Genomic DNA, 27,923 nt, shown 5'->3' with positions numbered 1-27,923 from the left:
GCGCGCCGCCGCTCCCGCCTGACGTCATCGCCGCGCGCCTCCGGCCGGCAGCGCCATGTCCTTGTGGGTGTCCCGGCTCGGCCGGGCCGCGGCCGCCCGGGCCGGCTCCGGGCCGGGCAGCGCCGTGCCGGGCGGCTCCGGGCCGGGCTCTGGCCTGCTGCGGGTGAGTGGCGGCGGCTGGGCAGGCTGCGTGCGGGCCCTGTCCCGCTGGGGCCGGAGATGCCTCTGGCTGAGGCTGGGCTGTTCCCTGGGAAGGGACGCTCCCGGCAGGGAGCTGGGAGAGGCGGCAGAGTGCGAGGCAGACCGGAGCGAATGCCGCGGAGGGGAGTGCGGTGACCTTCGGTTGCGGCTGTGGGCAGGGGGGCTGCGAGGAGAGGAGTGTTCAGCAGTGTTAAATAGGAGCGAAGGCCGCTGTGTGAGGGCGGTCACTGCACTGCTCGGAGTGAGGTTTGTGCAGTGCTTACCGGGCTCTCTGGGAGGCGCCGAGCAGGGCTCAGAAAGGCCCTGCCTTCAGCCCCACAGCCCAGCTGGGTCCCTCTTGGCACCTCTCAGAAATCGGGGAATGGTTAAGGCTGGAGGAGACATCCAAGGTTACCGAGTCCAAGCTTTTGCCCACTAAGCTGTATTGAAATGAAGCTGTAACTCTCCTGCGAGTTTATTTAGTGTTATTACGTGCCCATAAAGCACAGAAAATACAAGCAGAAGTCTGATGTGGGCTCTCTCTTGGGAACTCTGGGTGTATTGTATGTCTGGCCTTCAGACTGAAAATTCTTCCACGTTTTCCGTCTTCTCAGCCTTTAATTTCATAAACAACTTCCCAGCCTAACCACTGCTGCAGTTGCTAAGCTGAAATGGCAGTGCTAAGGTTACAGAGTAAAAAATCCTTGTATTAGATGCATAAGAGTGTGTCCTGTGTGTGTGTCTGAAGGAACAGCATTTTTAGCTGAACAATCCCCCCAGATCTGCTGATTTCCATGGGTTTTTCTCCAGGCAAGAATCCACACCAGCCCTGAGCAGAGCTTGCAGTATGGCTGGCTGGCCTACATGCTGGGAGAGAGGACCAGCAAGAAGTTCACAGAGCACAGCAAAGTCTTCACCGTGGAGGGGAATCTGTCTTCTGGGAAGGGCAAGCTGGCCCAGCAGATAGCAGACAAACTGGGTATGCATCACCCTGGCTGCCTCCCTGAGAGCTGGCAGGGTTTGGTCGTGGCTGTTGCTCGCAGGAAGCTCAGCAGGGCAGCAGTTCCTGACTGGGAAGTGCTGGAGTGAGCGGGGAGGGGCTGTGGGTGGTGTTGGTGAGGTTTGGGATGGGGATCTGTGTGAGGGTTCAGTGCTAACAGAGTCTGTGTGCTCACTGTGCTCCTGGAGGGCTTGGGCTTTCCACGTGGGTGTGCTTGGCACAGCTTTGCTCTCCCTGGGCAGGGGCAGAGCTCGGGGTTTGGGATCATTGCCCTCTGCTGGGGTGGGCAGAGGAGCTGGGACTGTTTGGGAGCTGCTCCAGGAGCAGCTCGGGAGGCGTTTGCCGCAGATGAACGCATCCCATTCCTGCTGTGGCTTCCTTCTCTTTCTCAGGAATGAAGTACTTCCCTGAGGCAGACATCCACTACCAGGACAGGCTCTCAGGGGATGGGAAGCTGCTGCCTGAGAAGTTCCATGGCTTCTGCAGCCTGGAGAAGTTCTACACGGACCCCAAGGCCCCCGACGGGCACTCGTACCGCCTGCAGTCCTGGCTCTTTGGGAGCCGTGTCCTGCAGTATGCCGATGCCCTGGAGCACCTGCTCAGCACAGGTGGGGCACTTGTGGAGTGCCTAGGGCTGGAAGGGGCCTCGCAGCTCCTTCTGGTCCAGCCTGCAGCCTGTTCTGCATAACCTGCAGCCTGATCTCCCTTGCAGGCCAAGGCGTGGTGCTGGAGCGCTCTCCCTACAGCGACTTCGTGTTCCTGGATGCCATGTTAAAGCAGGGATATGTGCACAAGAGATGTGAGTTCCTGCCAGCAGAGGGAAGATGTTTGGCTGTAATCTCTCTCAGTTAACTTTACTTTTAAAAAGAAACAAAACATTCCTGCTTGGAAGGAGGGATTCCTTTAAATGTTCAGTGTTGCTGGTATGTTGCTGGGTGGAGCCAGTCGGGTCTCAGTGACAGAGAGGATGGAAGATAGAGGGCATGAGTTGAAATGCAAAATGTTTCATTTGTAAGGAAAAACCCTTTTTCTGCTGTGAAGAGAGTCAAACCCTGGAGCAAATGACCTGGGATCTCCCCCCTGGAGATACTTAGAGTGCTGTGGGTGGACTTCCCAGCAGAGTGGTTGAACTGGGTGATTTGGGGATGTTTCTCTCAACCCGAGTGATTTGGTTTGGGATTACAGGTACTGAGCTCCTGTTGCTGCCTGTTATTAGTAAATCTGTTCTTTTGGCTGCTCCTTTCTTGACTCCCTCCTGTTTTTGCTCTTGGATTTAAGAGGTGTGTATTTGTTTTTTGCCACCTGCTGTAAGTTACTGGATGGCTTTGAGAGCTGATTAAAATGACCTGTCTGCATTGCTGAGGCAGCAAAGCCCAGCAACCTGCAATTTAATACAAAATCCAAGTTTGGATTGTACTGGAATCCTTAGGGAACAAACATCTTGATTAGAGCTACTGCTGCTTATTGTCTCTAAATGGTGGAGAAAAAGCTGAGATTCCTGTAAACCTGAGTCAGGAATGAAGTCCCTCTTTGATACAACTGGGTTTAGATTCTTAGACCTCAGTGCATGGAACTCCTCTGGATATAGTTTTTCTGTGTCCTTCCTGAATTCTGTTTGGGGAAACGCATACCCTAAACTTGCTCTGTGAGCCCAGAAGAGACTGCAAATACAGATGTGGGGAATGTGATTTATTTATGTTTTACACAGGCCTTGATCACTACAAAGAGATCAAGGAGATCAGCATTTCTGAGTTCCTGCCACCTCACTTGGTCATTTATGTAGATGTGCCTGTCCCAGAGGTGCAGAAGAGGATTCAAGAGAAGGGCAAGGTAATTTGATCTCTGATTATTGCCTGTTTATCTCTTGTCTTTATTGTTACTTGTCTCTCACAATTACTGCCTGTAATGTCTTGCAATCACACTTTATGTGGGAGGCCTGTGGGGTTTGCTGCTGAATGCTGCCCCTGAGGAGCTGCTTGTCCTCTGAGGTGTGAGATCTGGGTGGTGGTGGTCACTCTGTGGGTATTCTCATGTGCTTGCTTTAAAAAAAGGCAAAAAAAAAAGGCAAAAATCAACTTTTTGTGTGACTGCATCAATATGTTTTCATTTGTGGAATGAGAAATTGTTTTAAGAGCAGATGAATTTTTATACCAGGCTTTGTAGCTCCTGCTTCAGGAGCTGTGGGCAGGTGACGTGTTGCTTGCAATGCACTTAGAGATTACATATTTATTATTCTTGAGTGCCAGGAGCCCAGCTGGGCTCCCTGGCTCCTGCTTCCCAGTTGACTGCTTCCTCACACTTGTGCTGGGGTTCATGTGTGAGTCACTTGGGGTCAGTAGGTTCACTTAATTCCCTGAAACCCAGCAAATCACTGCTGGCTGACTGTGTTATTGAGCTAGTCTTGGCAGCTGTAGGGTGCTTTTGGGGAATGACTAATCTAAGTAAGGTTTGTAATTTGGGGATTTTTCCCCCTCTTTCTTTGATACTCTTTGCAGATGTGTTAGGAGGATTCAAAGATGTTTGTCTTGCCTTGTTGAAAGGCTATGGGAAATGCAGTTTAACTCTGGAAAACATGATAGATTAAAAGAAAGCTTTGATTTATTACAAAAAAGTTTTCAGTTAAGGAGCTCTTAATGTATTGGGGGGAGCCTGTGAGTTCTTAGCTCTTCTGGGCGTGAAAATCAGTGGCATTTTTGAAACCCTTGGACAGAAATTGCTGATGTAGCTTGTGACTTCTTGGGTCAGTGGCAGTGCTGAGCTCTGTAGGACTTGTTTGGGGAACACATGGTAGATCAGAGAAATTCCTGGTGTTATGCAAATGTGGCATTGAAAGTACACTGTGTGGAAAGCAAGCTGCTTAACAGCAGGGATGAGATCCATGGAATTTCACAGGAGTTTGGAGTGGCTGTTTGCCCATGCCCTTGTCTGAAACTGGGAATAGGTGCAATTTTGGCCTCCTTATGGAAAAGGTGGACTCAGACAGTCTTCTCCTGTTTTCTGGGTGGCGATTACACCCCCTGGAATGTGTAGTTAGCAGGGGTGAATCAGTCCTTGGGTAGCTGGGGGCTACTCTAGGTATTTCATGGCATGTAAGGAATTCCAAACACTCCAAATAACACTCTTAATTCTTTGAAACTTTCACTGATGTGCGTGTGGTTCACTTGGATGTTTGACTGCTTATCCCAGAGTGAGCCCTTGGCAGCTGGTGGAGCAGACCTTGGAGTCTCTGCTGGTGGGAAAAGATAGAGAGTTAATTTCACAGCTTTTCTGTTTGTTTGTTTGTAGCCATATGAGAAAAAGGTGTCTCCTTCCTATCTCCAGAGCATTGAGGATGCTTACAAGAAGACCTTCCTACCAGCAATCAGGTTAGCAAAGCAAAATGTTTTGCCTTTTAGGTCTTTGAGCAAAAATGTGTGCAGACCTCAAAATCTCTGCCAATATCAACAAATCATGTGAAAAAATCCTCCTCGTGCTGCAGGGTATAGTACTGTGCCCTAGTGAAGGGGTGCTGCATTCACAGCATGAGACCTGTGTGAGTGTGGTCAACCCCTGCCATCCCAGAAGCCTGATGCCAGTGCTGGAAGATGAAAGTGGGTTCAGGAGTGGTGTGCAGAGTGCCACAGCTATGGATGTGTGTGTTTGCACAACCTGAGGAGAGAGTGATGCAATGCAAGCTTTTCTCAGGCCTTTTTGGAAGGCTTTGGGGCTTTTCTGTCCTCAAAAAGTCCTTTCAGTTGTCACAGAATCCCAGAATGGTTTGGGTTGGAGGGACCTTAAAGCTTATCCAGTCCTGCCCCTGCCATGGGCAGGGACACCTTCCACTGTCCCAGGCTGCTCCAAGCCCTCTAGGACCTGGCCTTGTGTTGGAACCCAGGACATCCCTCTGGGTGCCCTGGATGGCTCAAAATCCTGGCAGGGGCTTGGAGGCCTTGGCAGGAAGCCAGAGACACTTGGGATTTCAATCTTGACCCATGGAGCAAATTATCAACCTTGTGTGGGGAACTACAAGTCACAAAAGTTTAAGTAGCATAACAGTAGTTGGCACAGGGTGAAAAGTGGAGTTTTGAAGAATTTTACTATGGAGGTCTAGGGGACAAGATGGAGGAATTTGGGTGTTGTTCTGTTCTTCTTTCTTTTTCCTAGCCTCCATCTTCTGGGTGATGTTAGCATATTTGGATTGGTTTAGAGTAGAGGTACACAGTCTAACATAGATGATAGGTATTGGAAAATAACTAAATAAAGTACACATCGTTTTTAGTATAAAGAGATAGCATCGCCTCAGGGCAGTGCAGCGTGCCTCAGACTGACTGGCTGAACAGACCTTGGCAGGCCAGACAGAAAATGTTTTAGATGAGAAATAATAAACAACCTTGAGAACTACAGCTGAAGACTTCTGACTCCTCCTTCGACAGCTGGGTTGGGGAAAAGAGACTTTTAATTCATCTTGAGGTCATCTTGACCAGAGGAGATCCCAAGAGCCTTTGACACTCCCAGGGGTCCAGGGGCAGCCAAAGCTGTTCTGGGCACCTGGTGCCAGGGCCTCAATGCCCTCACAGGGAACAATTCCTTCCTAATATCGCCTCTAACCCTGTCCTCTGGTAGTGGGAAGCCATTCCCTGTGTCCTGTCTATTGCTGGGCTCCCCTGGCTTCCTCTAGCTGGGAAGCAAAAACATGTGCCCTGTAAACCTGGGATGAAACAGAGCTTGCCAGCTCTCCCAGTTCCTATCAAAGAGCTCTAGGAAAATTACAATTGTCCTAAAAATCTAAAAGCAGAATTATGGTCCCTCATAATTCTGGGACAGAAACTCTCAAAGGGTATCAGATGAATTAACTGTGTAAGTTCTGGTGTGTGCAGGAGGCTGATAGAAATCAGAGTAGGTTCCCAGGTGTTTTGTAGCCTGCCTGTGTCCCCCTGGTGCTTGCTCTGTCTCCCCGGGTGGATCAGTGTGGTGGCTCTGCCAGCTGCTGGAGTGAGTAACTCGATACTGAGCTTGTCACTCATGCAGGCAGGGGTTGTTGGTGTCACAGATGGTCAGTGGCCTCCCTGTGTCCCCAGAGCCAGCACATGGCTCTTGGAAGGGAATGAGAAGCATTGGGAATGTCATCCCCTGAGGGCAAACTGCTGCAGTCAGTGATGGGGAGTAAGCTGCTGCTTGTTCTCTGGAGCAGATCGAGCCCCACATGTGGTGTTCAGCGAGGCTGAGTCCTGAATCCTGCTGTGATTTCACCTCCTCGCCCTCTGTGTGTGCATGGTCAGTGCCCTGTAAGGCAAACCCCCTCTGCTGGGCGTCCCGGCAGGGGATGGGCTCCCAGCAGCCTGTCACACTGACCTGTGTCTCTGTACCCTGCCTGTGGGGGGCTGGGAGTGTGTCAATCCAGCTCTGTCTGGGGTAAATGCAGAAGCCATGGCTGCCTTAACTTTGCTGGCAGGGGTGCAGGGGGCTGAGTTCATGCTTAGCTGTTACCTCTTAGTCTGCTGAGTTTGATTCCCTGACTCCTGGTGATGCCCAAAGTCTGGTACAAACAGGCTAAAAAGAGTTGTTATGGACTGCTGAGCAAACTCCTGCTGCTTTTCATGTTGAAGTTTGTTTCCTTGTTCCTTGAAAAGCAATTTGTTACTGGGCAAAACTAGTGTTATCTTGTGCTGTTTAACTGGAGCATCCTGATGCTGCCTCAAGTGGTTTTTTGCTTTAAAATTGATTCTTTCTTTCTAGTTGACTTGTTATGAGTGTCTTTAGTGTTTTTATTGATAGTGAGATTTGTGAGCTGGGTGCTGTGGCAGGTACTGCCTGGTGATTTGGAGCAGTGTTTGGGTTCTGTTTGATTTTTCTCTTTTCCTGGAGCAGAGCCTTAAGATTGGTAATGTTCTCTTTCATATCCAAACCTGCTTCCACTGAGCAGCTGTTTTCTCTTAAGGAAAGCTCTGATTATCTGCAGAGTCACTGAGCAGCTGTTTTCTCTTAATGAAGCCCTGATAATCTGCAGAGTCAAATCAAGAGATGGGATGAAGTGATTTGATCGGCATTCTTAATGCAATTGCTGGTGTCAAGCTCTGCTGAAGGCTGACCTCTCCCTTGGGCTGATATTGAGGAGAATCTCTTACTCCAGGTGCTTGCCCCATCCCTGGAAGTGTCCTAGGCCAGGTCCTACAGGACTTGAAGCAACCTGGTATGGTGGAAGGTGTCCCTGCCCATGGCAGGAGGTGGAACAGGATGAGCGTTAAGGTCCTGTCCCACCCAAACCATTCTGGGATTCTATGAATTTTTCTCCATGCTCCTAAACTTTGCTGTGTGATGTTTGATTTAATGTCCACATTGGGCAGCTATTCTAGGGCCTTCCAAGTTTTCCAGCTGGAAACAGCTATTGCTGAATGTGGCTGAACACGTGTAGCATGAAAGGTTCGTGTAGGAACTCCTGTTGTGGTTCTGCTCTGCAAATGCCTTTTCTCTGAAGGCAGCTGGCTGATTAAAAAAACAATCTTCTAACCAGGAAACATTACCTTTTAAAAATGTTTTTACACTTGCAGATCATGCTGCCTGCATTTGTATTCATTCAGCTAGCTCAGCCTGAGTAAATAGTGATAAATGAATGCATTCTTCTCTTGAGATGACTCACAGCTATTCATGCACGTGGAAAAAAGAAAATCTACCACAGTTTTGGGTTAGACTGAAAATGTCACTTATTTTCAAGTAGATTGAGCAGTTGTAATAGGGGCTAGTATCCACATTAATTAAATGAAAACAAATTCACGTGCGTGGTTTTAAAATTTTTTTCCCAACTGAAGTTAACGTAGATATCCAGGCCATTTGCCCTTTAAAAGCAACTTTCCAGCAGCAAAGAAGCAGCTCACAGCTGTAACAGGAGTTCTATTGCAATAGCTAGGAGCAGTCTAAACAATTGCAATGATTCTGGTTCAGTGTTTATGCCTTTTAACTTCATTTCTGTTCCTTTTGGAGTGAGGGGGAGAATGGGTTGAGCGGTTTTATCAGGGAAATTCATTTTCTGTGCTCTTTGCAGTGAGAGCAGTGAAGTTCTGCAGTACACAGCAACTGCCGCTGAGGATGTGGAGAAGGTAAGTTTTGCTTTTCTGGGAGTAAGTTTAAAAGATTTCCCTGAGTTCAGTGAACTTTCCCCCTCTTGGAGAGTTATTAGCAGGGTAATGGAAGCCTTTTGCTTGATCAGTATTAACTTTCCTCTCTAGCTGTTGTTCCTGAGCAAAGAGCACCAAGGTTTTTGAGACTCTGGACAGGTTTTGGGCGCATTTCAGTTCTAGGGATAGATGTCTGTTAATAACAGTAATATGATGTTAACTGGATAATAACAATCCTACATGGAAACTTGCCAAGGAATCATGCCCACCTGGGAGGAGGGAGAGGAGACTTGCCTGTGGGCTGTCTCCAAGGGCTTTTGGGTCTTCATCCTAATGAGGTGAAATTTTAACCCTACTTGTATACAGACCAAACTCCCTCTCCTCTTATGTTACATGCAGTGTGAGCTTGGCAGAGAGTTGAGTAATATGTACATGTGTGTGGTAGCCTGTACCTCATTAAGCTTATTAGCATATTCAGAGCATGCATTTTAATATTTAACTGCTCCTAATCAGACTAAAATTACATTTTTGCCTGAGGTGTCCCTCAATATTCTGGTTATATGGCTCTGTGAAGCAGAAAATATTGATGAGGACTTCCCTGGTCCTAAAATTAACACTCCATTTTCCCCCATGGGTGCAGTGCTGCTTGTCTCTAGGCCTTTTGGTTCCCTTTATAAGAACAGGGTTGCGTGCCACATTCTGGGTACTCTGCTATTGTGGATGGGTTTTTGGGTGCTCCTGCACTTGATAATAAAGGTTATCATTAATAACCAGTAGGCCTGTGCGACAGTGTGGGTTTATACCCCTAAAAAAGGGCTGGTGGCTTCAGTGTGACAGCAGATAATAAACAGAAATAATACACAAAAAAATCAGGCTAAAATGACCAAAAAAGCTGAGGTTGTGATGTGAATATAGAGAATCTAGAGCAATTAATTTATTTTTTTCTGGATAACAACATAGAAGCAAGGATGGGAGTTGAGAGCTGTAGTGTTTCAAAATGGGTACTTGGTGAATTAAAGGAAAAGTTGGAATGGGGGTTAAATGCCTGGTTTTTTTTTCCCTGTCCTCCTCTTTGGACACCTCTCCAAGTGGTCAGAATAAAGCAGGTTGTTTCCTTCTTAGATTTTTTTGTAGTAAACCCCATTGCTAGAGATTTGGTTTTAATCCTTTAAATCAGGGTTTAAAGTCAGTCTAAAGCTCTTATTGTTCAAGGAGCGACTCTCCTGAGCTCAGCAATCTTGTCATTGCTCTAAATAGGGTCATCAGATGCACCAGTGGAGTCCTTAATTTGCTTGGACAAATCTGGGAAGGATTATTATTTGGAAGTTAATCATTCTGTGGCATTATACTTTAAGGTTGGAAAAGACCCTGTGAGATTATCCAGCCCATGATGTTGTCATTGTCATTGTTGGTTGTTGGTGGTAGATACTGATACTTGGAAGAATTCAGTTGTTTTTTCCCCTTTTTTTGTTCAGATTCAGTTTCCCTTTGGGATGACACAGAAGAAATTTGGAAATGAGGGTTGGCAGGAGGGCTTTGGCTTGTAAGGTGTGTGTTTACACAGGTGTATCCTCTTGACAGACAGCAGTGTTCATTAGCCCACTCCAATCTGTTTGCTTAGGGATTTGGGAGCTGAATTTTTTTATGGCCTTATAGTTTAATAACTTTTGGGTTGCTCAGAGCACACATACACAGCTTAGAAACGATTTTTTAAGTGTCCTAAAAAGGTCAGTTGGGGTTTCCTGTTGTAATTAACTTTGGTTGTGGTGGCTGAAGGGGTAATGAGTGCTGAAATGAGCTTCATTAGGATGTTTCACACTTGTTTAGCTTGAGTGTAAAACTGGGAATACAAAGTTAGCTGTATGTTTAATTTCTTTTAAAGCCTTGCATATTTGCTGATAATTCCTGGGTGGATGCCAGGTCATTCCATATAAATTAAGAAGTTGTTCTTCTGTCCTGGTTGGGAAACTGATGCCATTGTTAAGGAGCTGCTGGGTGAGATATCTTCTGATGTGATGGTAACAGTGAGCAAAACTAATTTGAATACAGATTCCTTTCCCCCTGTAGCGTATTGTGAGCCCATTGTGGCAGCTCTGATCAGTGCTGTTACCAGGTTCAGAGAATTTCCATAGCTTTGCTGTTCAGTGGAGAAGGAATTGCTTTTGTTCAGCTTGTCAATTAAATAGTTCAAAGAAATAATGGCTGTTTGAACTAACTTAATTTACACCTCTCTTCCTCTTATCTTGGAGTTATGTTGCAGCAGTTTGTGCCTCAAAAGTGTTTATTCACTCATGTCTAAATAATTATTTGTTACCATGAAAGTACTGGTAAGAGTAGATGTTTATAGTTTAAACTACTTTGTAATAGCACTTGGTTATCATTTTTTTAAGTAGTAGTAGCTGGGATTTAGTGTTTGCAGGAAATAATTACAGTGCATTTAACATAAAGAATTCAAGGATTTTTTTGTTTATCATTCTGTCACTTCATTGCTGACATGTGCTCACCCATCAGTGGGTTGACAGTGTGCCATGAGGAATTTGGGATGACCTCAGCTTTATCCTTTCCCCATGGAAAAGGTCTCTGGAAAGGGATGTTTGGAGGTGTAAGAGTCCACTCCTTCCCCGGTTGCTCTGAGGTGCTGTCTCCATCTCATCAGGCACCTGAAGTGCATCTTCCTGACATTAGGGCAGGTTTCCCTCAGCTCCAGGCAGCCAGGTGTGATAAGCAATTACCTCCTGGAGCAGCAAAGATCTGTTTTCTGGTGGAGCCAGGCTGTAAGTGAAGCTCAAACCAGGGATTGATAAGTTTGGGGATGCTGAAGGAATGATTTGCTGAGCTGGCATTGCTTATTTGAAGGGTTCTGAGCTGTGAGTGTTACCTTTCCTTTCATGCACAGATGGGTCCTGCTGGCTGGTGAAATCCTGAGCCCTTGGACTCATCACTGCAGCTCCTGCAGGCCTGAGTTTTCCAGCCTGAAGTGTGCCTTTGTTTCTGTGCTGTGAACCACACAGCACTGAGGCAGATGCCACATGTGCTCCCCTGCCTGTCTCAGAGAATGTGTTACTGAGCCTCTCTGGGACTAAAACCGACCACACTTTATTTTTGTAACAAAAAGGAGTTAAATTTAGACTTACCTCCATTTCTTCCTCATTTTCTCTTAGGGGTGAGGTTGTACCTTCTTGGCTTTTCAGCCCCAGTGGCAGGTTAAGGAGTCATGTCTTGGATCTGGTAAGAATTTGGCCACAAGACACCTCTCAGCCAGTTGATTCCCTGCCATCCAAAGCTGAAAGCACAGGGTGTTAGGAGATCCCCCACATGTGTGCCCAGTCCTCCTGGCAGGGCCACAGCCTCAGAAGTAGAACTGGAAGATGATCATGTTATCTCTAGGCATTTGCCTTGTTACTACAGCTTTAGCAGTGAAGCCTTTCTCATTTGTTTAATAACCTGTTTTGGTTATTTCATTGGTTTTTGGACCCTTAGTGAGCTTTCTTTTCTGATTCCAGGTAATTGAAGACATCGAGTACCTGAAGTTTGACAAGGGGCCATGGGTGGAGCAGGATGATGTTTCTTTCCATCACTTGAGACTTTAGTAAGTGTGATGTTCTCCAGCCACTGAGCAATCAAAACCCAGGGAAAATGGTCAAAGCCATGAGTTTTTAAAGGTGGGGTTATGTTTTGTAATACTGGTGCTTGGCACTGGAATGTGATGTAGCATTTTTGCTGCTGATTGTTGAGACAAGAGGCTCCAGACAAGTTTAAGAGTGGTTTTTTTTGTCAAAGATCCTTGTCTGCCCAGTTGGAAGAGATCAGACTCAGACACTGGAAAATAACTTGTTGGAATAGAATTTAATTTGCTTTAATAATTCTTTGCGAATGCATCATATTTAATTTGTCCGTTTGTTTATATAAAATACAAATATGTATATAAAGAATATAGCTGCATTTGTAAGGCTGTTAGTACCAGAAATGAGACAGGCTCCCCATTTTGCTGCAACTTCATCTTCATATTGAATGTGCAGGTGGAAATTTCAGTATAGTTACATTCTTAAAACAAAATGTAAGAGTTATATAATTTTCATTATTTCCTGGTCATCTCACAGGTTAATAGAAACACAGATTTTTAAACTGAGCATGTACCCCTAAGTTTGTGTCTCTGTGACAGGCATTGGAGAAGCAAGTTAAACTTTTTTTGTGGAGTTGTGATATTTCTTTAATTTTACTTTTCTGTGCTGTTATTTAAAATACCTCCTAAAAATAGAAATAATGCTTCTATTGTATGGTTTTTCTACCAAGGAGTGAAGGTGGATTGCAGAAGAGCAGTTCTGGGTGGTGCCTGAGAGGAACAAGTCATGATTTGGGTGCATTTTATGTGTCAAAGATGAGGTTTCTTTGTGTAGTAGTTGGAGGATAACATCTGGTGACTTAGGCCCTGAAGAATTATCACAATCAGACTACCTTTGAATGAGGAAATAAGTTCCTTGTTTTCCTGTAGCTCCACACTACTAGTGCAGGTATTAGGAAAGGATTATTAATTGTGATGACTAGGAGGGAGTTGAAGGAAACCTTACAATTAGAGAAGTGTGTTAAATATTGTATGAAAATTCTATTTCACAATTTTAGAAGGGAATAAATTGCTTTAAGGAGTCAATTTTTCATTGAACCTTGGAGGGGGGAAGTCTCCTGCACAAGGTTCTTGTCATTGTAGGTAATAAGAAATTATTTAGTCTTTTGGCAAAAATGTGGGGTTGTTTGAAGATCCCAGAATGCAATAAGCTGCTTATTTAAACCACAGAATCTTAAAATACCCTGCATGGAATGGACCTACATTAAGCATTGAGCTCAATTCCTGCAGTTTGCTTTTGAATGTTTTCTTGTGCTGGGCTGTCAGAGCATGGATAAAGGGGTGCAACACATCCTGAGCCAGTCCTGAGCTCATGCTTCACTCAGCTGAGTGAGGGAATCCTGAGCAGTGTCTCGGGCAGCCTGGGAACAGCCTCTTTGTGAAAGTGTGTGTTTGGGCATGATCTTCCCCCATGGTAACTCCAGAAAGGCAGGGAGCCTGCTGCAGGTTGGCCATATTGGAATTGTGTGCTGGATTCAATGCCCAACCCAGGTGTGAGTCCATGGCCCCTAAAGTTGATGCTTTTCTCCCTTTTTCCAATGCCCAAGGAGCCTGTGTTCCCCACAGCTGAGCAGGTGTCCTGTGCCTGTGTGAGTTGTTCCTTTGGAAAGCAGTTTTCCTGCAGGGTCCTGGTGCCTGCTTATGGGCACATGCTGCCCTCTCCTGGGTGTTCCCGGCAGGCTCCAACAGCTCTTTAGGATCGTTTAGGTTGGAAAAGCCCTCTGAGATCATGGAGTTCACCATTCTCCCAGCACCACCGAGCCCTCCGTGAGCCCATGTCCCCAAGTGCCACACCCACATGGCTCTGGAACCCTTCCAAGGACAGTGATTCCATCCCTGCCTGTTCCAATGCCTGACCACCCTTCCAGTGAGGAAATTTCCCCTGATATCTAATCCAAGTTCTGCCCTGCTTGGTTTTCCATCTGCAGTTGCTTCCTTTGCTGACCTCCCGGCTCTTGGGGCTGTCAGCCCTGCTGTTCTCTTCCACTCTCAGCTTGTACCAGGAGGCCTGGGAAGGGTGAGCAGGGCTGAGGAGGACTTTGTATTGCACATGTGTAGGGTGTAATGCATGGGAACCCCGGCAGGGCCTCTGAGTGATTAATGCAGCTAATCAAAGCAGTAATGCAGCTAATCAAAGCAGTGAGCCCAACCCGTGGGCGATATTGCCATCTCTTGTGTCGCTCTGCCTTGCCTTGACAGCAGCAGGCCTGGGCTGGGAAAGGAGTTGGGATGAGACACAGCCAAGACTGCTGACCTCAACTGGCCAAAGGAATATTCCATACCATATGATGTCAGTAAAATTCCTAAGCAGGAGGCAGTTTTGGGAGGTGGTGATTCCTCAGAGACTGGCTGGACATCAGGCTGCTGATGGCCTTTGCATCACTTCTGGGCTTTTCTTGTTTCTTTTTCTCTTTCCCTGACTTATTAATTATCTTTAGCCTGACAATTTCCTAAATTTTGCCTTATTCTCTGAGAAGGGGAGTGAGAAACTCAATGATGATGGCTTAGCTGATGACTGGTGTCCCCCAAGCACAACCAACTGTAACAGAAAGTATTCTTTAAAGCAGTGTCCAAAGTAACATTGTAGCTATTTTCCTCCAATTAGTAAGATTAAGGAGGAAATAAGGTTGTGGGATCTTGGTAAAAGGTTGAAAAGAGCTGCATTTGTGGCTTGGAAGCTGGAGGTGTCTTCAGAGGATGTTCTTCACACTTTCCCTTCCTCTGCAGCTGCCAAGCCCAACAGAAACCATTTGGCTTTAAAATGTCTCAGGGAGCTCCTCTGCTGCCACTGCACTGTCTCAGGCCTGTTTGCATCTGGGCCCTTCACAGTGACACTTCACCTATTGCACAATGCATGCATTTGGGAGGAGGGGCTGCAGGCCGTGTGGCCTTGCCTGTGTTATTTATCAGCTCGAGGGGGGAACTTGCTGCCCTTGTTGCCTCAGACAACTGCACAGCTAAATCTGACCTGTCCCTGCAGCTCCTTCAGAGTCTGGCAGTGAGGGAGAGAGAGCCTGCAGCTCTGCTCCCAGTGTAGCTTTGCCTAGCAAGGGGAAGAAGTGTCCGTGATTAAATGTCTGATTGCAAACAGCAGGACTAGAGGGGCTGGCAAGAGATGTCTTGGACCTGGCTTTGAAACTTATGTTATGGAGGCTCCAAAAATCTCATGAACTATTAATTGTAACACTTTTGGCACTAGAAGCTATTTTCTTTAGCACCTTGGTCATAGAATCCCAGAATGGTTTGGGTTGAAAGGGACCTTAAAGACCATCTCATCCCTCCCCTTGCCATGGGCAGGGACACCTTCCAGTATCCCAGGTTGTGCCAAGTCCTGTCCACGCCATCTTTTTGCTGCAGTTGAAACACTTCTTTTGTGATTTCTTCTTTGCAGTGGCTTTTGTAGGTTTGAAGAGCTGTTGTTGCACCTTCTCCCCTTTTCTTGCAGACCTGCTTTTTTCAGATTTTTTTTTTTTTTTTTGTTCTTGGTGTTGATGTGTTTGCTTACCAAAGGAGTGGCTGTGCCTCACCTTGGCCATGCCATATCTGTTCTGCCTGGCTAAATGAGGGAATTGGAGTCTCTTTGGCAGAAGGAGAGATATTAATTTCCTCTATCAACATAGAACTTTGTGGAATGGTTTTGTGGTGTTGGCTTTTAGGCCAGTGAATGCTTTTAGGTCTCTCTTGTCACTTGAGTTTTTGTGCCTATGCCAACATCACATGTTAAGAAATCACAGCCCAGGCTATGCAAACTCAGGTGTTTTTTGTTGGGTTGCCTGGTTTTATTTTATTTTTTTCTAACCAGTTTCCTTCCCTTACCCCACCTTGCACCTTTGGCAAGGTGCTGCGTGCAGAGAGCTCCTTCAGGAAAGTCTGGTGAAAGGTCAGAAAAGAAAAAATAATGATAATTTTCTGCTGGGGGAGAGAACAAAAATGAAAGAAACATAAAAGGTGTCTGTAAATGCTTCCTGCTGAGCAGGGAATTAGTCCTGGCAAGTGGCTGTGATTTTTGTGGTTAGACATTGTTGTGGCAGGTGTCTTTGTGTGTGCTTCTGCTTAGTATTCCAAATTATTTCTGAAGGTGCAGAGAACATGGAGAAGCCATCAGTAGCTCTCATTATTTTCTTGTGCAAAGAAGTTTTGGGAGCAGAAAGTTTGTCATTTGGCCTTAAGTAAAATCAATTGTACCTGGGAATTTTCCTTTCCAAATGGCCACTTGGCTGAGATTCGGGAAGGAGTGGATTCACTGCAGAGGGGATGACCACAGAACCTTATTTCTGTGTGTGATGTTATGCTTCATATCTGCCTGGACTCCCTTTTGTGCCTCCCAGCACATGCAATACACATTTAATGTTGTTGGAGTTAAATATTGTTGTAGTTTATAGGAAGCATCTTTGGTGTTGATCCTGATCTTGGAAAAGGGCATTTATCTTCACCTTCTCCCCTCTGAACTTTGACTGGATTATTGTATTCCCTCACAAACCTGTCTGTAGTGGGATAATTTACAGAGTAAATATCAGGGTATGTTAGCAAACCAGTTCACTTGTTGGAGCTCTTCACTGCTGGGAGGAAAGGTCACAAAATTTATGATTTGGGGGTAAAAATAATAGCTCAGAGATGATGAACTTTGCTTTGCTCAGGACATGTGCTTGATGTGCCTGTCAATATTTGCTGAGAAATGTAATTCACTGAAAACAACCCAATTTGCAGAGTTTCTGGTGTTGGATTTAGGGTTTGGTCAGTGCTGGCTGGAAAGGGATGTGTTTTTGCCAGCCACGTGCAGGTGGCACTGTCGGCCTGTGGATAAGCACAGGCAGCAGGAGGATTTCTAGCAGTTTCTCAGGCATTTTAAATTCGGGATATCTGAAGTGCTGGTGCTGTGTGCAGAGTGGTGGATCCTGAGATCCATCACTGGAGCTGCTGCAGCTTCCTCCAGGTATTCCAAGGCAGAACGCTGGAGGCACTGCCTCCTTCCAGACCCTCTCACTGTCTCAGTACTGGCCCATTTAGGATGGGAATTTAGCAAGGTAGCATGTGACATTCAGTAAAACCACGTTTTTTTACACTGCTTTTATAGAAAGCAAAAAAGCCAGAGGGGATTCATGGAGAAGGGTCCCAGGAATGATGGAGCATCTCCAAGGAGGATGAACCTGGGAGGGGAAATGGAGAAGCAGGAGCAAACTGGAGGCAAGGATGAGGGGCAATACATCATAGATTTGTAAGGAGAAGGATAAATGTTTGAAAAACAGCCCAAATCTTTGGAAGCTTTTACGGAAAAGTAGCTCTTTAATTATAGAATGATGATAATGAATCCTGTAATGGTTTGGGTTGGCAGGGTCCTTAAAGCCCTGGCAGTCCACCCCCTGCCATGGGCAGGGACACCTTCCACTGGCTCAGGTTGCTCCATCCCAGCTCCATCCAGCTTGGTTTGGAATATTTGCAGTGATGGGGCAACCGCAGCTTCTCTGGGTACAATGCTTGGCTGTTGCTGTGGCAGGGAGTGAACTGAGTGCTCCTTTTCTCCTCAGTGTCCAGGACAAGACTGGAGTGCTGGATTGCGTGTCCATCCCGCGCTTCATCCCCGAGATCACCATTGGCGGCTCCGAGTACGACAAGATCTACTACGAGTACCGGGCGGTGAGTGGGGCTGGGGACAGCTGGGGACACAGCCAGGGCACCCCTCACTGCTGGGGACAGCTGGGGACACAGCCAGGGCACCCCTCGCTGCTGGGGACAGCCAGGGGACATGTCCAGGGGGCTCCTTGCTGGTGGGGACACAGCCAGGGGACATGGCCAGGGGGCTCCTCTCTTCTGGGGACACAGCCAGGGGGCTCCTTGCTGCTGGGGACACCCTGCCTGCCACCCTCCCACCAATTGCTACTGGGAACTTGTGCATTTTGCCCAAATCCTCACCTTTCTTGAAGTCTAGCTTCCCCCCAAGAGGAATAAGGAAGCAAATGGTTTGTTTCATAAGGGCTCCTTGCTGCTGGGGACACCCTGCCTGCCACCCTCCCACCAATTGCTACTGGGAACTTGTGCATTTTGCCCAAATCCTCACCTTTTTTGAAGTCTAGCTTCCCCCCCAAGAGGAATAAGGAAGCAAATGGCTTGTTTCATAAGCAGATTCATTTTTTTGGGTTTTTTTTTTTGTCTTTAGATGTGGACTGAAGGATAAATGGTTTTCATTTGTTTCTGTTTCTTGTGCCCTGATGAGTCTGTGACCTCTGAAATCTTAGAGTCCCTTAACTCAAACAAGAAAATTGGAAACCCATGGTGACTCCTTATCGAATGCTGAGAGAGGGGGTGTTTTTTTAGAGAAGGAATGAATGCTGCCTCGCTTCCCCAAAGTGCTGTTGCTTTAAATAGAGTGTTTCTGCACGTGGGCACACATCCAAAGCCTGTTGTGCCCAGTGCTCTCATACACCTCATGCAGGCTCCCACACAAGGTTTTAATTAGCTCCTGCCTTGCTGCTTCTGGAGACAGCAGCTTCCAATCCCCCCGGAGCTCTGCCCTCGTGCTGCTCAGTGGTTCCCTGGCATGGGGTCTTCTCCCCCCACATGGGGCTTGCCTAAGGCCCAGGTATTGGAAAAGCTCCTTGGAGAAGTTGTGGAGCTGATGATAATTAATACTGAATGGCCAAAGCTACAGGTGAGCCTCTGTTTTCCAGTTGGGTTGAAATCTTCTCTGCCACCACGTCTTACTATTTTTCAGGCAATCCTGAAGACAAAGGGAGGAATATACGATATAAATTGTTAGAAGCCATGATTTGCATAATCCAAACCCTATAATTTTTCTTTTCCTGGTAGTATACAGTCTCTTACTGAGACTAAAATGTAAGCTACAGATTTATGGACTTGTTTGGGTACTGAGCTATCGATGTTTTCTTCTAGAATAGACACACTATTCCAATAATTTGTTCCTCCTCGACTGGCTGTGTTGTGAAGAGGCTCCTGGGTTCACACTGTTCTGCCTCATTTGAGATGTGACCTTTCTAGCTTGTAAAAGGGGCTGAAGCTAAAGGTTAAAGCAGCAGAAAGCATCTGAGGTTATCTAATGGATTTGAAAACTCCCTAGTCCAGCTGAGAAATTGCTCTCAGAACTTCCTCCTCCTTGTTGTCACATTCTTAAATCCAAAACTTGAAGCTCAGACTCGGAATCTTTGGAGCCCTTCCCTCCAAGAGCTACTTGTGCTGTGCAGCACAGATTTGAGCAGGATCTGCTGCATGACTCGTCTCTAGCACACAGCATCCATCTGCACTTCCTGTGCCTTTCTTCCCCGAGATGAGAGGGCTTTTTTTGGGCTGAGATGTCCCTTTGCAGTAGAGCTGGGAATTACTGAGGCTGCCTGACACACAGCTAGATGTGACCTCGGTGCTGTGTGCTGAGAGCCTGGGGTGAGACTTCTGAAAGCCTTTTTTCCTCTGGCTGTACAGCAGCACATGCCTCTTTGTGCTGGCAGGAAACTGAGAATGTCCTGGCTCATCCAGTAACTGGCTGCCAGGAGAAATTTGTGACTTGCCTTGCAGATGTAGCAAAGGGATGTTTAGGAGTGGGAATATGGGTACCTGGGAAGGAAAGCTGTGCTCTTGGATTGCTCTGCTCAGTGCCAGTTAGTTGACAGCTGAAGCTGAGGGGGGAAAGAAAAACCAAACACTGCCAAAATATAATCTCCCTTCTGCAGTCTTGTTTATAGGCCCTGATTCAGGAAAGTGCTGTGGAAAGTGATAATGTCCTTTGGAATCAGGAGGAGTTGCTTGTTTCAGGAAGTATTCTGTTAAATTTAGGCTACATTAATACTAATTTTCTCTCTTCTAAATGCTTGGATACTTGTAATCCTTCAGTGGTGTGGGGGGTGTACAGGGATAGTGCACAATGCAAAAGATGCTGAGATTTCCTGTTTTCCATCAGCTACTGGAAGGGAAAGCACAAAGCCAGCCCCACCTGCTGTTTAATGTTCTGAGGATTGCATTCTTTGTGCTGAAACTTTGAAGATCTGGTGTTTTTTTTACCTTCCAACTTTGTTTAGCAAATGAAGGGCTGATTTTTTTTTCTCAGGCAAGGCTCCTGTGCAGAGGTGATGGAGCAAGAGGCTATCCAGCACAGGCCCAGAGAGCAGATGAGCTTCCAGACATCCAGATTTGGGCTGGGAGGTTGTTGGGTCTGTAAAGAAGGAATCACAGCCCCTGGCTTGCCCATGGCTGTGCAGGGATGGTCACAGCTGTGCTGCCACTTCGGCATCTGAAGAAAAAGGGTTTAGCCTGACTTGTAAGTAAAATTTTAGGCTGACTTGTAAGTAAAGGCTTAATTATGGGATAATTACAGAAGTTTAACTTTTCCTTGTGGGAAATGCTTGCTTTTAAAGTTGGTGTAATGATGTTTACCACATAAATACAATGATTTGCATAGGGGATTTTTTCCCCCTGTAACTACTCATAAATCCTTGATCTCTCCAATAGGCAGCAAACTGCTGTGCTTTTCACAGCTCCATGCACACAATTCATGCTGCCTAATAATGGTGGTTTTCAGGGAGTTACAAGTTCCAGGTAGAAGCTGGGTTTTGTTCAAAATATTCATTAGAAGCAACCAAGAAGGAGGAGAAAGGAACGCTCTTCAGAGTTCAAGATTTTGGCATGTGTGCCTTTCTGTGAAATAATGAGATGGCCACATACAGTTCTGAATACTTGAAACTCACTTTTTTTAATGTATAGCCTCTAAATTTCTTCTGTAAGGGCTCTTTTCATGTGTGAGGAGGTGGCTTTCTGCAGCCTTCTTATACCATGAAGTCCTCTGCCAGGGTCCAGCAGCTCTGCTCAGGCATTCAGAAACTTCTAAAGACGCTCTTCTGGCAAGGGAAAAGCAACCTTTCAGTCAGGTTCTGTAGATCAGAGATAAGCACGTTCATTCTTCAGGGGAGCAACATTATTTTAGGAATTGTCAGACTAGTAAAGGCTTGACTACCCTTTTTTCCCCCCCTTAACAACTGCTGTATCTCTCTGCCTTTCTTCCAAGTGCACACAATCCCCAGGGATAATGCTCCAAACTCACTGTGCACCCTGTGAAGCTGGAGAGCTGGAGCACTTAGGCAGATGTGTTTGCAGTGAAGATGAAAACAAATGGCTCTGTTTAATGGAATCAGTGTACTTAAATAATGTGCTGGTGTACTTCACACTCCTGCTGCATCTCCTGGAGTGGGGAAAAACGGCGTCTTTGACGTGCGTGTGCTTTTCTGTGTACATAAAAGTGCAGCTGTTTGCTGGAATTTGGAGAATCAAAGAATCACAGAATGTTTTGAGTTGAAAGGGACCTTAAAACTCATCCCATTCCCACCCCCTGCCATGAGCAGGGACACCTTCCACTATCCCAGGTGGCTCCAAGCCCTGTCCAGCCTGGCCTTGAACACTTCCAGGGATCCAGGGGCAGCCACAGCTTCTCTGGGCACCCTGTGCCAGGGCCTCTGCACCCTCACAGGGGAGGATTTCTTCCCAGTATCCCATCTAACCCTGGCCTCTGGCAGTGTGAGGCAATTCCTCCTTGTCCTGTGCCATGGAAAGGTAAGACAAGGCTCTCATTTTAATTCCCTCCCTGTTTTCCTTGGTGGAAGACTGCTTTTGGAATATAGGGATGCTGAGCATGAGGCAAGGAAAGCTTGAGCAGATCAAAGTCCTGGCTGCTGCTGTGAGGTGCAATCCAGCTCCTTCCACAGCAGCTGCACAGCTCAGTTGCCTTGCCAAACTTAATCTTTGTGCCCTGCTCCTCATCCTCCTCCCTCCTGCCCCGGGGCTTGGGAATGTGTGGCTGGCAGGGTCCTGCAGTCCTGTGTAGCAGCAAGCAGAGAAGAGGGAACCAGGATGGAGGGGAAGGGAATCCCACACTCTTTTCCCAGGCTTTTCATCACTTTTTTCCATAAGGATGCAGCCTTAGGAGGGAAAACCCTCCAATGTCTGCCATGCCTGCATGTTGGAGGTGGTTGCAGGGCAGTAGCTGTGAGTGGTGGAAGGTGAGCCTGCAGCATGAGTCAGCTCTGTCCCACAACCCAACACTGAGAGTGCTGGAAGAGCTTGTGTTTGCAGTGGGAAATCCCAGCCAGCCCCAAAGGGAGGGCCTTAAGGGAAGGCTCCCCAGGTTTGAGGGGCCCATGAGCTGCTCTGGACCTTCTTGGTGGCTGTGGGACTGAAGGTGGCTGCTGGCAAGCACAGGGTTAGCAGGGCCCTTAGCTCCCCATCTCTGCTGAGAGTGCAGTGCCCTCTTCACATAACAATCTCCTGAAAGAGCTACAAAAGGAATACTTGAGCTTTCAGAAAGCCAGAGTCTGGATCAACAGCAGGATCAACTCTTGCCTTTGCAGGAGCAGGGAGCTTAGGATATCTTTCCTTCTGCATGTTTGCGATCGTTGCCATAGCTGCTGCCTTTGATAGAACCTTCTGTTCTCTCCTGCCATTTTTTTCTTGGCTTGATGAAGCTTTCATTCTTTTTAGGATCAAGATCTCCTTTCCTAATTCTGTTTTTAAAGGAGGTGTTTGACAGCTGTAATGCCCAGCCCTATCTGCTCTTGAATCCAGGAAGGAATGAAAACAGACCCACAATAAATTAGAAGAGGCTTCATTTAATGTTGTTTTTTTTCTGTTTTATCTCTGCAAAAGTATTTTAGCCCTTTCTAAAGTAACAAAATGTTGCCTAGCTAGATATCAGTAAGACCAACACAACCTGAGGAATAACAAAAACCTGGGTATGACAGAGCTGTTGCTCAAGGATACCTGGATCTGCTCCTCTTCCCACCTTCCCACTTCTCCTCTGCTCTCACCAATCCTGTCCATATGGGGAGAGTGTGAGAGCATCGCCTCTTTAGGAACAGGCAGCTTTTCCACCCTGCTTGGCCTGAAAAGTATCATGGACAGTTGGCAGGGATATCTGTCCCAGAAGCAGTAGGGAAGGAGCCTGACAGACCTTGTAAGTGTCTCAAATCTTGGGTTTGGTGGTTGTGTCTGTTTTATTTTAGGTGATGGCCCTGCTGTCCCAGGCACTGGGTGCTTCTGTGAATCAAAAAGACAGTCAAATCTCGCTGGCATTAAAGTAATCCATTTTCATCTTGATAGTCTGTCTCTGTGAAAGGAAACACTTCTTTATGTGGGAGCACATCCCCCTTTCTCAAACTCCTCTTAATGCCATATCTGTGGCGGGATGTGATCCCCAGGGTACATGTCTGTTAAATTAAAATTAATTGGAATATAATTTAATAGAGGGGTAGCATCTCCATGGATCTTACACTGAGAAGTAGAGCCAGTTTGAGGTATTTAGCTGTGCTGTGTGGCTTGGATTAGTTCCTTGGCTTTTCCCTGCACTCTCTAGTGGATAACTGATCCTCTTATGGGCGCTTCTCTTTCTAAAGGATTTTTGTCTGTTTTTTAGTGAATGAATGAAGGGCAGGACAGCAGTCATTGAACAGTTCCAGCAAACTGGAATTGTTTTAGCCTCAATTCAGCGAAACTTTTGGGTGCTCTTGTATTTTGGGCTGTGATGGATGTTAACAGCATTGAGGGTTTTATTTGAGTAAGGGATGGCAGGAGTGAGGCTGTACCAAACATCTGTGCCAGGCCTTTGGGAACCAAGCCATGCACACCTCAGATGTGTGTTTGGAGGGGAAATTGTTCCCCTTCCTTGCTTTAATTGGTGCTCTGGAGCACAGGATTACTGATGCTGGAGAAGATCATTGAGTCCAGCTTAAACCCAGCAGTGCCAAGGCCACCACCAGCCTGTGTCCCCAGGTGCCACATCCACATAGCTTTTAAATCCCTCAAGGGATGGGGATCCTGGGCAGCTGTGCCAAGGGTGATAGCCCTTTCCATGAAGATTTTTTTCCCTAATACCAATTTCAAGGTCCCCTGATGCATTTTGAGGCTGTTTCCTCTTATCACTTGGGAGGAGGGACTTGACCCCACCTGGGTGCAGCCTCCTTGTGTGTAGCTGTGAGAGGAACCAGAGGAGGAAGGAGGAATAATGAGTGGTCAGGAACCAAACCCTTCCAGAATCCAGCCAATATCTGCAGCTCCATGGTCCTAGATTCTCTCTGATTTTAGCTGTGTGCCTACAACACTGTCAGCCCTTTGGAAGTGAGGATTTCTCCTGCAGTCATGTCCTCCTAGCAGTGATGGAAGGGGCTGTTACTGTGCCTGTTCTAAACAGCCCCGGGGTATTGATGAATGAGCCTGAGCTCCCAGAGCAATGACTCTGCTTTTAAGTGCTCTTTGATCAGTGCTACTCCAAGTAGACTATTTATAGAGCTTCTGGAGCTGTGGAGCCCAGCTATCAGCAGGAATAGAAGGCAATAATGGTAATTCTGTTTGTTCCCCAAAGGCTGGAAAACAAGGCAGGCTCCTCCTCAACAACCTTTCCAGGTGGTTACAGCTCTCCAGAGCTCTACCTGCACGTGCCTGGTGTGGAATGATCTGGAGCAAGCAGCTGGCTGGAGCTGCTTGTTGCTCTTCCACAGCCTCTGCTGCTTTATAGGGCTTTTCATCATGTTTATAGTTTTGACAGGCACTTCTGTGGCAGGTTCTTAATTTAACTGATGAGACGGTCTTGTTTTCATCTCTTTTCCTGATGCTCTTTTAAAATTGAGCAGTTTGATGCCTTTGAGCTGACTCTACCTTTGGGTTCAGCTCATTTCAGGAGTTTTGTGCTCTGTGTGGTGGATTTTATCCCATCCCTCTGGAAATAATCCTCACTGCCAACTTTTGGGCACTGTGGAGTGTAATGCAGCAGGCCAAGTCTTCATTCTCACTCAGTTTCCATGGAGTGGAAAAATCTGTTCCTTGGTGACCTGGCTCAGCCTTGCCTCCTGCTGCAGAGATGTGGGGGAGCTCTTGGGGCTGCCTGGTGGGACCTCTGTGATCATAAAATTGTGGAATGAGTTGGGTTGGAAGGGACCTTAAATCTCATCTCAGCCCCCCTGCCATGGGCAGGGACACCTTCCACCACCATCCCAGGGTGCTCCAGCCTGGCCTGGGGCACTTCCAGGGAGCTTTTACTGCAAGAGAAGGTGAATATTCTGTCCCTTTCTGTTGTCTCAGCTGCTGGCAAGTTCCATAGAGCTTTTTCCTATCTCCCTCCCATCATCTCTTGCAGCCAGGCTGCCCAGCCTAGACAAACCCAGCAGCCTTAGGGCTGCTCCTGGATTTCCATCCCTGCCCTTGTGCTGGCCAAGAGCCAGCCTGGGAATTTCAGCTGGGTGCAGTTTGGAGCACCAGCCTGACCAGAACCAGCACATCTTATCCCTTGCCCTGCATCCCCACATCTTCCCTGGTGCTTCTGCCACTCCTCTCTGCAAAATCCTATCCGTTCCAATGTGCAGCTCCTTTAGTGCAGTCGCAGCTGGAAAACGTGGGATTTGAAGAGCAGAGTTTGGCAAAGTGGCCTGTGTCACTTGTGCAGCTTGTGCACAGAGCATCAATTCCCATCCTCCTGCTTCCTAGGTAATATGGGAGTTGTTTACTCTGCTTCCCTCTTCCCTTTTTTTTTTTTTTTTTTTTTTTTGGCTGTTTTGAAAGCTTGGCTGTAACAAATCCCCAAACTCTCCTGCCTTTGCCAAGGCCCACTGTGAATGATGGAGTTATGGGTGAATACTTATAACACTTGCTTTGATGTCTTGCATGTCTTTAACCAAAGGCACACAGGGAATTTGTTTTGGACAATGAATTTGAATTCTGTTGGCGTTGATATTGTAGCTTTTTAAAGAGGGCAGATGGACCCAGAAACAAAACTGTAAACTGCTGTATTTTCCCAGAGATCTCCTGTTGCTTTAATAATCTACTTATCTGGGAATCTCTTCAAGTATCAAAGGGCCAATTACGTGCTGCCTGGAGAGGACCAGGGAGAGCTGTTTTTGTGTCACAGGAGGTCTCATGTCCTCCCTGGCTCACTGCTGGAAATCTGTGGGGCAGAGGTAGTAATAATTTATTTTCATCTCCCATCTCCTCTTTGCTCAGTGGGGGGAACTCTCAACAGGACTGTGTAGTTTCTGCTGATGTTTAGACAAGACATTAAATGAAAAACCTCAGAAAAACTGATCACAAATGGTTTGTGACAAGGCAGGGTGGGAAGTGTCTCGTGGAGGAGGTCAGGTCTTCTGTCAGCTTAATTTTTAGGGAAAGAAGTGTCTTGTTTTTTGACATTCAAGTGAATATAAACACAGTTCCCCTTCCTCAAAACAACAGGCTTCATCTTTTATTAAATAGTTCATTTTTGTGGCCTGAGTAGAGATTTTATCAAGACTGCATCTTGCTTCTCTCTGCAGGGGCAGCTGTCCCTGACAGGATCCTCTTACATGGTTTTTTGGAAAAGAAAAATCCTCAGGACAAGTCTGGGGTCTTGTGTGAAACCAGTGTTTGTTTGGAGACAGAGCGGATGATCTGTGCTTAATTATTTGGAGAGGCTGCCAGCAGATAGCTTATTTTTAAAGGAAGAGTTTTATTACAGCATCTTTGCTGGCTTCAGCCTTTCTCACCAAATTCATTGGCTTTTTTTTCTGGTGCTTTGCTTCTCTGGTCCAGTATTGGGGCTCAGAGGTGTTCTGTTCCATTTCTTTTTGGTTCCTGGAGGTAGGAATGGATGTTCTGGAGATGGATTTTGCTTTTGGAACCAGGACCTCACCATCTCTGGCATTCCAGGTCATGGCCAGTACCTCCCTAAGGGTGCTACTTCAGCACTGAGACTCACAGGCCGCTGCTTAGGTCCCAGGGTCCTTGCAATTTTGGGTAAAGACTTCAAAAATCTTTGGGTTTTCCATCAAAAAGTGGTTCCTGACTTTGCTGATGAAGACAGGCAGATACTGTTTTTGCTTTAATGAAGATAAGTTCAGCTCTTGAAGGCTAAATCTGCAGTTTCATTTGAACAGTTTAATTTAATGTGGTAATTAACTCAGTATCTCATGCATGAAGTGTTTCATATATTTAATAACGTGTGTACCTATTTTGGAATGAGATTCAGTTCCTCTCCTCCATGATACAGTTAGGGGAGCCATCTTACTCAGGCTGGGAGGAGCTGGATGAATCCAGGTGGAACGTGGTGCTGGGATCATTTGCCTCATTTTCATACATATATTATGGTTTGTATAGTGGCTTTTGCAGTCCCTCCTTCAGCTGCACAACTCAGTCTTTTCTGAGGGCCTGATTTTCCTGTAAGTTTTATCATTCCACTGTAAAAAGAGTATTTAATGTTCTGTAGATTCCACGAGGCACTTCAGAACTTTGAGAGGGGTGCCCAGAGTTCTGACTGAGCTTTCTGCTTTCTTTAGCTCCCTGGGCGCAAGTACAAGGCAGGCTGCAACGCTGACGTTGGGGACAAGTGGATCTGGCTGAAGTGAAACCCTGCTGAAATCCTGCTGCAGCCCTGGCCAGGAGAGACCACAGCACCTGAGGGAAGAGGAGCCACATTCAGTGCACCTGCTCCACATCACTTGTGTAGCACCAAGGAAACATGCTTAAATCATTTCCCATCCCCAGCAGGAGGGAGCAGACTCCCAGAAGGAAAAATCACTTTATTCTGTTTTGGTTTTCCCTGAGGAACTCAGGGATGTTGGATAGTCAGTGTGGGATAGCCAAGTGAGCTGGGGCAGGCTCAACATCAGAGCTGAATTTTCTCTTCCTCAAGACTGTGGCACATTATTACCCAGGATTAGTGTTGTTCTGCTGATTCAAGAGAAATTAAACCTGTACCCTCCTGGCTCTCACAAAGTTAATTTCTTGTTCTGTCGTGCGTGGTGTTCTATGAGCTTCATTAGAAGCAGCAATATGTTCTGAAAGGCACTGACTGGACCCTCAGCAAAGCATAAGAAGTTCAGTGAGAGATGGAAATAAGTTATCTCAATTAATACAGTAAAAATCTCTGCTTAAAGTTTTAAAAAATAGTCAAAATAATTGCAAGCAGTTGTACTTGCAGCTTCTTGCTTTGATTCCACTACAGAGTGAAATGTTTGTTGGGTATAAAATACAAGTGTAATTATTATTTTTGCAGGTCCCTGAAAGTCCAAGTTGGAAG

At 46.5% G+C, this 27,923-nt stretch overlaps 1 protein-coding gene across 1 annotated transcript; it reads left to right on the top strand.

The window, feature by feature from the left end:
• Nucleotides 1–6: 6 nt before the first annotated feature.
• NDUFA10 (NADH:ubiquinone oxidoreductase subunit A10) lies at nt 7–27,624 on the top strand. The gene is made up of 10 exons (XM_039704608.1): nt 7–163; nt 991–1,159; nt 1,573–1,788; nt 1,893–1,979; nt 2,889–3,010; nt 4,466–4,545; nt 8,199–8,253; nt 11,775–11,860; nt 17,419–17,527; nt 27,181–27,624. The coding sequence occupies exons 1-10, from the start codon at nt 56–58 to the stop codon at nt 27,247–27,249; spliced, it is 1,101 nt and encodes a 366-aa protein (XP_039560542.1). The 5' UTR covers nt 7–55; the 3' UTR covers nt 27,250–27,624.
• Nucleotides 27,625–27,923: the final 299 nt, after the last annotated feature.

The sequence above is a fragment of the Passer montanus genome, unplaced genomic scaffold, assembly GCF_014805655.1.
Source record: "Passer montanus isolate IOZ18808 unplaced genomic scaffold, ASM1480565v1 scaffold178, whole genome shotgun sequence".
NCBI lineage: Eukaryota > Metazoa > Chordata > Aves > Passeriformes > Passeridae > Passer > Passer montanus.
Note: the sequence above shows the minus strand (reverse complement) of the source record. Positions and strands in the feature narration are given on the sequence as shown.